The sequence below is a fragment of the Epargyreus clarus genome, unplaced genomic scaffold (genome assembly GCF_041222505.1).
Source record: "Epargyreus clarus isolate Ecla_fem2 unplaced genomic scaffold, WU_Ecla_fem_2.2 ptg000011l, whole genome shotgun sequence".
Taxonomy (NCBI): domain Eukaryota; kingdom Metazoa; phylum Arthropoda; class Insecta; order Lepidoptera; family Hesperiidae; genus Epargyreus; species Epargyreus clarus.
In genome coordinates, this window is record NW_027332219.1 from 6,482,310 (window position 1) to 6,491,740 (window position 9,431).

At 39.2% G+C, this 9,431-nt stretch overlaps 1 protein-coding gene across 1 annotated transcript; it reads left to right on the forward strand.

Moving 5' to 3' along the window:
* The first annotated feature begins 4,347 nt into the window (after positions 1 to 4,347).
* Positions 4,348 to 8,949, forward strand: LOC140745760 (uncharacterized). The gene is made up of 4 exons (XM_073077655.1): positions 4,348 to 4,519; positions 5,622 to 6,406; positions 6,586 to 7,825; positions 8,666 to 8,949. Exons 1-4 carry the CDS (start codon positions 4,348 to 4,350, stop codon positions 8,947 to 8,949), a joined length of 2,481 nt encoding a protein of 826 aa, XP_072933756.1.
* Positions 8,950 to 9,431: the final 482 nt, after the last annotated feature.

Genomic DNA, 9,431 nt, shown 5'->3' on the forward strand with positions numbered 1-9,431 from the left:
GATTTCTCGGTTATGCAGGTTTTCTTACGATGTCTTCCTTCATCGTTTAAGCAAGTGATAATTAATTTCTAATACACACATAACTTTGATAAATCCGAAGTGCGTGCCTGGGATTTGAACCTCGGGCCCTTCGATCAACAGGCCGAGTATCTTATCGTATCACATGTATGTATTTTATTATTATTTTCAGTCTTGATTTCACGATATTATTTTACAACAAGTTTCATAATTATGAACGTTGAGTTTCGCTGGTCGTCAGCGAGTTAACAACGATAGTCGCTCAATTTGACGGGGACTCTGAAAGCGTGTCTTTGTATGTCACGACACGACGTCGTCACGATTTTATTTATAAACCCCCACATATAAAATTATTAATATTGTGACAAAAATAAATTATAATTATAAATTAATTATACATAGATAATAAAAATATTAAACTAGAATAAGCAAGAAAAAAATAGAAAAATACCCTACATATACACGAAATAGAACGTACTACGAGTGTTAGTACTTGGGAATTTTTGAACCAGCTTCTTCATTTAATTACAAATACAAAACTTAAAAACTAACCTTACCTTAACCTTATGTTAAGGTTAAACTTAAACTTAAGTTAAGAAATTTAAATTTATAGTGATTATATTATTTTACTGGTGACTGTATGCCTATATCCACAAAACATTACAGTCATGTCACGTAAGCTTTTTTTTATAATATAGGAATAGCAGACGAGCATTCAGTCCACCTGATGGTAAGTGGCTACTGCCGCCCATGGACATCTGTAATCAACCCCAGATAGGATTAGATATTCCTACCTGAGGTCGGCCACAGATGCGCCGCTACTTCTGAGGACTAAGCTGGAACGCCTCGGAAAAGTATGTCTCCCTTACCACATCCTTCACACCAGAATACAGCAGCACTTAACACTGCTGTTATGAGGCATAAATAGGTGTGTAAGCTGTATTCGTTTTAGATTTACGAGCATAATGCCCTCGGAACACTCGTCTGAATCTATTTATTTTTTGCTTCTAAGTCATGTGTCTTACAAACGTTTTTGTAAATAGGAATAATTGTACAAAAATCGTTGAGTGTAAAAGGATTTCGCATAACCGTTTAATTTCCTCTACACAAGAACGCATCATCATCATTTCGCTGTTTCGGGTCAATGGGGCAAAATAGGACAATAACTAACTTAATTATAAACTTATTGACAATTATTAAATAATTCTACCGAAATATGTCATATCTATTTCTGATTTATGCCAGTATATTTCGAAATTCTAATTAAAGGCATATGTGATTTTATGAGAATTGTCATTAACCCACTGTCTTACTACTGGGTATATGTCTCTTCTCAGAGTAAAAAGGTTTAGGCTATAGTCCACCGCGCTGGCCAAGTGCGTATTGGTAGACTATTTTGTCCCTGTAGTTCCGGGACCAGAATAGGGCTACAGTGTCCCCTGCCTGTCGTAAGAGGCGACTAAAAGGGGGCTTCTGGGGTCGCCGGTGGCAAGAGTGGGAGTTCGAACCGCCCGGTAAGCGACCCCGGGAAGGGCGGCCGTATGTGTGGTCGCATACCGTCGTACGCACCAGACGGTGTGGCGAGCGTCAAGCTCACCTGGGCGGAGCCCGACGGGGCAACGCGCTAAGAGGACTCCAGTTCAGTTCCTTTGGAGATCCCGGAGCCCTCTACGCAGCGCCGAGGACGGCCACCGGGAGGGTTTTAGTGCTACACGATTGAGAAGCCATGTGTTAGAGATGTGGTAAGATTTATACAAGACTTTTCATATTAAAAAATAACTGCATGTATATTTATCGTAGCAGATATCCATCAGAAACTAAAATACTAATATAAAAATAACCCTAAAGTCCCATTAATAATTATTATTTGAAGGTGGTAGGTACCACAGAGGACTCTGGTCGACGACCGCCACTGCTGTTCTTGATATATACGGTAACTAACATTGTGACGCGAGAATTTTATATAAAAGATTATTATTGAGACAAAAACAAATTATAATTACGAATTAATTATACAAAGATAATAAAAACTATTATTATATTATTATTAAATTATTAAACTAGAATAAGCAAAAAAAATAGTGAATTACCCTACACATACACGAAATAGAACTCATTATGTTAGTGATTGGGAATTTTTGAACCGGCTTCTTCATTCAATTACGAATACAAAACTTTAAAGGCCCGGCCACACAGAACGCGTATTTTAGCGCGCGCTAGGCGTCAGCGCTAGAACAAAATCCTGACGCCGCTCTAGCGCCGAGTTGTGTTGTACTGGGTTACTACTAAGCGGTCACAGAACGCGTACGCGTACGCTTGTCGCGGAGCTCGGCGTTCTTGTCGCCGGGCGTTGTATTCTTTTAAAGATTTGCGTACAAGCGTTATTGTATGGGAAAAATACGCGGTCACACAGAGCACGTACGTACGTGTTCTGTGTGACCGCTTACTAGTAACTCAGTACAATGCAACTCAGCGGCATCAGGATTTACTACAAGCGCTAACGCTCTAACGCGGCGCTAGAATACGCGCTCTGTGTGGCCAGGCCTTAAGTTTAAAAATTTAAAATTATAGTGACTATTATTATTTTCCTGGCGACTGTATGCCCATATCCACAAAATATTACAGTCATGTCACATAAGCTGGATTAATTTTAAATTTCTGAGCGTAATGCGCTCGGAATTTAGCACTCCTCTGAATTTTTTTTTGCTTCTAAGAGTTCTAAGTCATGTGTATTACAAACGTTTTTGTAAATAGGAATAATTGTACAAAAATCGTTGAGTGTAAAAGGATTTCGCATAACCGTTTAATTTCCTCTACACAAGAACGCATCATCATCATTTCGTTGTTTCGGGTCAACGGGGCAAAATAGGACAATAATTGAAAATTCTGCTATTACTAAATAATTCTACCGAAATATGTCATATCTATTTCTGATTGATGTCAGTATAGTTGAAAGATCGAATTTCAGGTATATGTGTACTATGAGCGTTGTCGTTAACCCACTGTCCCACTACTGGATATATGTCTCTTCTCAGAGTAAAAAGGTTTAGGCTATAGTCCACCGCGCTGGCCAAGTGCGAATTGGTAGACTGTTTTGTCCCTGTAGTTCCGGACCCGAATAAGGCTACAGTATCGTAAGAGGCGATTAAAAGGGGACTTCTGGGGTCGCGGGTGGCAAGAGTGGAAGCTCGAACCGCCCGGCCAGCAGCCCCGGGAAAGACGGCGGTATGTATAGTCATATACCGCTGTACGCAACAGACGGTGTGGCGGGCGTCAAGCTCACCTGGGCGGAGCCCGACGGGGCAACGCGCTAAGAGGACTCCAGTTGAGTTCTTTTGGAGATCCCGGAGCCCTCTACGCAGCGCCGATGACGGCCACCGGGAGGGTTTTAGTGCTGATTGAGAAGCCATGTGTTAGAGATGTGGTAAGATTTATACAAGACTTTTCATATTAAAAAATAAATGCATGTATATTTATCATGACAGATATCCATCAGAAACTAAAATACTAATATAAAAATACCCCTATTGTTAATGTTTTATACATAGTTCATCAACAAGGAACTAGATGGCGGTACAAAAAATCATTGTAAATCACGCTGTTGAGAACGTTTTGTAAAACTATAAGACCTCGGCTCAATAATTAATAAAATGTCTTAAGAACCAAATCGAAGTGTTTCATTTCGAGTCCGTGAAGTGCTTGCCGTCTGTTTCCCGGATTTGTACATGGTCCTTCGAACTCGGATTTGTCTATGTTTGAGACAAAACCAAGCGGATTTTTTGTGAACTCTACGCTTGTGGGCAGTGGAATACTGCCGCAACCACAAGTACGGGAAACCAGCTGGTTTCGGAAGAAACTGCTGAGTTTCCGACGAGATCTTCGTGGGAGGATATCGTCAGGCTCCGGAAAAGCAGCCGGGAGAGTTGCTGTCTGGTAAAACGGACAGGACGTTGCGAAGTTGCAGCAACATTAATCCACGGAGGCAATGCGTGATTAGACGTCACGAGGATAAGGTGAAATTGGTGCGCGAGCTGTGAGTAAGAAAAATATTCCTAAATAACATCTTCACAGTGAAGTGAATTGTTAGACAGGGAACCCTTTAAAAATAATTGCAAATTTGAACTGTATATCTTGGTGCTCAGTAACTTTAAATTTGTGTTGTATATTGGAACTCTAGTAGTATGTTGAAATTGTAATTTACTTATATTCAAGACTTAGAATATTTTCTCTGAAACCAGGGGAATCCATGCCCGATTTTAAGTTATTTTTATTGTTCTAAAAGACTTGGGAAAATTTATGCTGTAAATTAACTTAGATTATTTCGGCGTCATGGAGGCAATAGTTAACTTACAAGTAGATCTAAAGGCGCGTATCATTCGAGCGCAAACTAACTTTAAGAAGTCTCCGAAAGAAAGACTCACAAAAGAATATTTGGAAGGGAGGCTAGAGGCATTAGAGGCCTTATGGTTAGAATTTACCTCTGGTCATAACAAACTTATTTGTATGTACTTATAATACGAAGGAACTAAAATCCATTGATTACAAAAAGGATGATATTTATGATACAACGGAGGATGTTTTCATAGAGTATAAGTCAGATATTAAAGAAAAATTATCTCATTTTAATGCTCCATCCGTTTTATCTAAATCTCATTGTACCAGTAGCTTAAACGTAAAACTACCTAAAATTGATTTACCAAAATTTTCTGGCCATTATTCCGAGTGGTCATCTTTTCAGGATTTATTTAGTTCTTTAATAATATCAAACAGTTCTTTAAGCAACGTTCAGAAATTACACTACTTGAAAAGTTCTTTGACCGGTGAATCGGAGCAATTGTTAAGGCATATTACAATACAAGACTGTAATTTTGAACGATGTTGGGAGCTATTAACCGAAAGATATAATAATAAAAGGTACATTTCACATAAGGTAATTAAAAGATTTTTGAGTCAACGAAATTTAACTGTTGAGTCCGCACAAGGTTTAAAAGATTTATTAGACACGACAAACGATTGTTTAGCGTCATTGAATAACGTAGGTATAGACACCAAAAATTGGTACATTCTAGTTACTCATATTTTAAGTTTAAAATTAGACACTGAAACACGACGTCAGTGGAAATTCCTAGTGGCAAGTCTTACTGACGATCTCCCAACTTACAAGAACTTTGAGGAATTTTTAACTACTAGATTTAGGGCTAACGAATTTCTCACTGCTAAAGAAACTATTAGGGTTAGTCAAGTTAGAAACAATACCAAAACATTACATGTTGCAAATGTAACATGTCCATTTTGTATGGAAGGTCATAAATTAATATTTTGTAAACGGTTTCACAAAGAATCTGTAGATAGCAGACGTAAATTCGTTCTGGAAAATAATGTATGTTTTGTCTGCATGGGTAACAATCATTCGGCCAGAGATTGTCGCATTAAAATTAAATGTAAGATTTGCAAGCGAAATCACCATTCTTTATTGCACCCCAATGGTAGGGCGGTCGGGACAACAAGTAACAATGCAATTGAAGAGAGTGTTGTCGCAACTTCAGATGGTGCAACTTTTTCTTCGGCTGGTCCAACTCCGGTTGTTTCGTGTTTCTCAACAGACAAAGTGCGCCAACAAGTCTTGCTCGCGACGGCGCTCGTCCAAGCGATCTCCAGAAACGGAGAAGGATATGACGTTAGGGCACTCCTAGATCAGGGATCACAATCGTCCTTCGTTACTGAATCCACAGTTCAGTATTTGGGTCTAGAGAAGGTTATGACAAGAAACAATATTACAGGTCTGGGTGGAGAGAAAAATATTGTCTCCAAGGCGGAGAGAATATTTTTATTGTTAGGAGCCGAAGTATATGGAAAAATAATACAAGAGGGCTTGGTAAAGGGTCCGATTGGTACACCAATAGCGCAAGCAACCAGTTTGGGCTGGATATTGTCAGGAGTGGTTAATTCATTAAACAAATCTCCTGTGAGCATTAATGTAATACATTGCTGCACAGACAGCGATGTGTATTTGAAAAAATTCTGGGAGATTGAATCTGATGTTCCCCAACCGAAACGAATGATGTTCACAGATGAAGAGAAGCGGTGTGAACAGTATTTTGCAGAGACGACTAAGAGGGATATTAATGGGCGATATATTGTTCGCCTTCCTTACAAGAATGGCATCCCTGCAGTGACAGCTTCGAAGGAGATAGCTGAAAAACGATTCAAATCGTTAGAAAAAAGATTAGACAAAGATGAATCATTGAAGTATAAATATCAACAATGTTTAGACGAATATTTAAATTTAGATCATATGGAAATTGTGCCTACCAGTGAAATCGAAAATCCAAAGGCAATCTACTTACCTCATCATGCGGTGGTCAAGGAAGATAGAGAAACAACAAAGGTAAGAATCGTATTTGATGCTTCCTGCAAGGGTGGGAATAATGTTTCATTAAATGACCAGTTATTGGTAGGACCTACCTTGCAACCCGAGTTACGGCACATCATCATGCAATGGAGAAGCTGCCAATATGTATATCTGCGGATATTGTTAAAATGTATAGGCAAGTGAAGATTGATCAGCAAGATGCCGATTCTCAAAGAATTCTATGGAGGGAGCACAAAGATAAGAAAATGAAACATTACCGACATACCAGAGTAACATTTGGCACGGCGTCTGCTCCATACTTGGCGGTGAAGGCTCTTCAGCAGGTAGCACACGATCATGGCGCAGATTATCCGTCAGCATCTGAAAGAGTACTCAAACACTTCTATGTTGATGATTTGTTGACAGGAGTTCAAACTATTGAAGAAGGGATAACTGTTTATAAGGAACTTACCGAACTACTAAGCAAGGCTGGTTTTGAGTTGCAAAAATGGAATAGTAATAGCAACGAATTAAGAAAAGCAATGAAAGCATGGGATGGAAATGAAGATCTGAAAGAAAACCTGAAAATAAGAGAAGATGAATTAACAAAAATAATGGGACTTACCTGGAACCATACCGATGACACCTTCCGCTACGTAGTAAATCTTCCAACTCTGCAGGAACCTATAACAAAACGAAAAATTATTTCAGACATATCACGTTTATATGATCCACTGGGGTGGATAGGACTTAGCATGATTGTAGCAAAGACAATAATTCAAAAATTATGGTTAGCAGCACTAGATTGGGACGATGTAGTACCCGATAATTTATTAAAAGAATGGGTTACTTACCGCGAAGAACAACCAATGCTTGAAAAAATACGTATACCAAGATGGGTTGGCACTACAGCGACTGATGTTCATTACGAGCTACACGGCTTCTGCGACGCATCGAAGACGGCGTATGCGGCGGTAGTATATATGCGTGTCGTTGATTCCTTAGAACAAGTCACAGTATCTTTAGTTACAGCAAGAACTAAAGTAGCACCTGTAAAACAAGTGTCAATTCCTAGACTAGAATTGTGTGGAGCTGTTTTACTTAGCAAGTTGTTGTTAGAAGTGTCACAGGTGATGAATGTCCAAAAACATGACATTCACGCGTGGACGGATTCAACCATCGTGCTGGCTTGGCTAAATAGTCATCCAAGCAGATGGAACGTGTTTGTAGCGAATCGGGTGTCGGAGATCTTAACTACTTTAGAACCTACTAATTGGTGCCATGTAACATCCAGGCAGAATCCCGCTGATTGCGCGTCCCGAGGATTACGTCCTTCAGAACTCATAGATAATGAGTTATGGTTTCATGGGCCAAAATTCATCTCCTGCCATCCTATCACTTACCTGAAACCTCTGGAAGTACATACTGATATAGAAGCAGTTAAAACACTAAAAAGTCATTGTGTAACCTTAGAAGATTCAGTATGGGACAAATATTCATCGTTAACAAAAACTACAAGAGTTATGGCATATTGCAGGCGGTTTATCATAAATTGTTACAAAACATCTAAAAATAAATTAACTACAAAATATTTAACAGCAACGGAATTAAATCAAGCTTTTATTATCCTAATAAAAAATTGTCAATCAAATTCATTTAACGTTGAAATAAAACTAATAAAGGATATAAAAAACTTACCCAAAACCAATAAATTGAGATCTTTGAATCCTTTTCTTGATGAAGATGGAATATTAAGAGTTGGAGGACGACTTTCAAACGCAGTGTTGCCTTATAATAGGAAACACCCTATCTTAATTCCAAAACATTCACACTTAACGGAACTCATTATAACAGAAGCACACAAACATACGCTTCATGGAGGACTGCAGTTAACTTTGACTTATATTCAAAATAAATATTGGGTAATAGGTGCCAAACAATTGGTCAGAGCATATTGCCGCAAATGCGTCACTTGTGTGAAAAACTCGGCTGTCACAAAAACACCTTTCATGGGGCAGATGCCAGCCGCTCGAGTAACACCGATGCGTCCTTTTTGTCACAGCGGTGTCGATTATGCAGGGCCGATTCAAATACGCACCAGTAAAGGAAGAGGTCACAAGTCCTATAAAGGATACATTTGTTTGTTTGTTTGCATGGCAACACGGGCCATACATTTGGAAATCGTCAGTGACCTAACTGCTGAAGGCTTTTTGCAGACATTTAAACGATTTGTGGCTAGACGGGGCCATTGTTCACATTTGTGGAGTGACAATGGCACAAACTTTGTTCGGGCAGCCACTGAGTTGAAAAAAGGTTCTGCTGCCGAACGAAGACTCATACAGAACATAACTGAAGCTTTGGCCAACAACTATTGCGAGTGGCATTTTATACCGCCGCATTCGCCAAACTTCGGAGGATTATGGGAGGCCGGTGTAAAATCGGTAAAACACCACCTGAAGAAAGTCATTGGCAACTCGACTCTAACATTCGAAGAAATGGCAACCGTATTGGCTCAAATAGAGGCATGCCTAAATTCACGGCCTATGTCAGTGCTCAGCAACGAGCCAGATTTCATATAGACACCGGGTCACTTTCTTATAGGTGAAGCAACGTTAACCGTTCCGGACTTCGATATAGAACATGTAAAAGTCAACAATCTGAGGAGGTGGCAACACACTCAAAGGATGTTGCAATCTTTTTGGCGACGATGGTCGCAGGAATATCTCAACAAATTCTTACACCGGTACAAATGGACAAATAAAAATTCAGAACCTTCCATTGGGGATGTTATAATTATAAAAGAGGATAATTTGCCCCCATGTCGGTGGCTCTATGGTCGCATTATTGACACTCATCCTGGTGACGACAATATTGTAAGAGTCGTCACACTAAAGACAAAATCTGGAACTCTAAAAAGACCTGTTTCAAAATTGTGTTTTTTACCGTTAGAAAGATAAACTTTATTTTGTTGTGTTTTAGTTTGTTCAAGTGTAATTTTATAAGGTCAAAGGTTAAACTTTGCCCTTGGCGGGCGGTATGTTAATGTTTTATACATAGTTCA

Bases quoted from the DNA above. Each gene is read 5' to 3' on its own strand.
- LOC140745760 (XM_073077655.1), top strand. From the start codon at position 4,348: ATGGAGGCAATAGTTAACTTACAAGTAGATCTAAAGGCGCGTATCATT. The intron at 4,520-5,621 runs GTATGTACTTAT...GTTTCTCAACAG, and splicing joins TGGTCATAACAAACTTATTT to ACAAAGTGCGCCAACAAGTC. The intron at 6,407-6,585 runs GTAAGAATCGTA...AAGATTGATCAG, and splicing joins AAGATAGAGAAACAACAAAG to CAAGATGCCGATTCTCAAAG.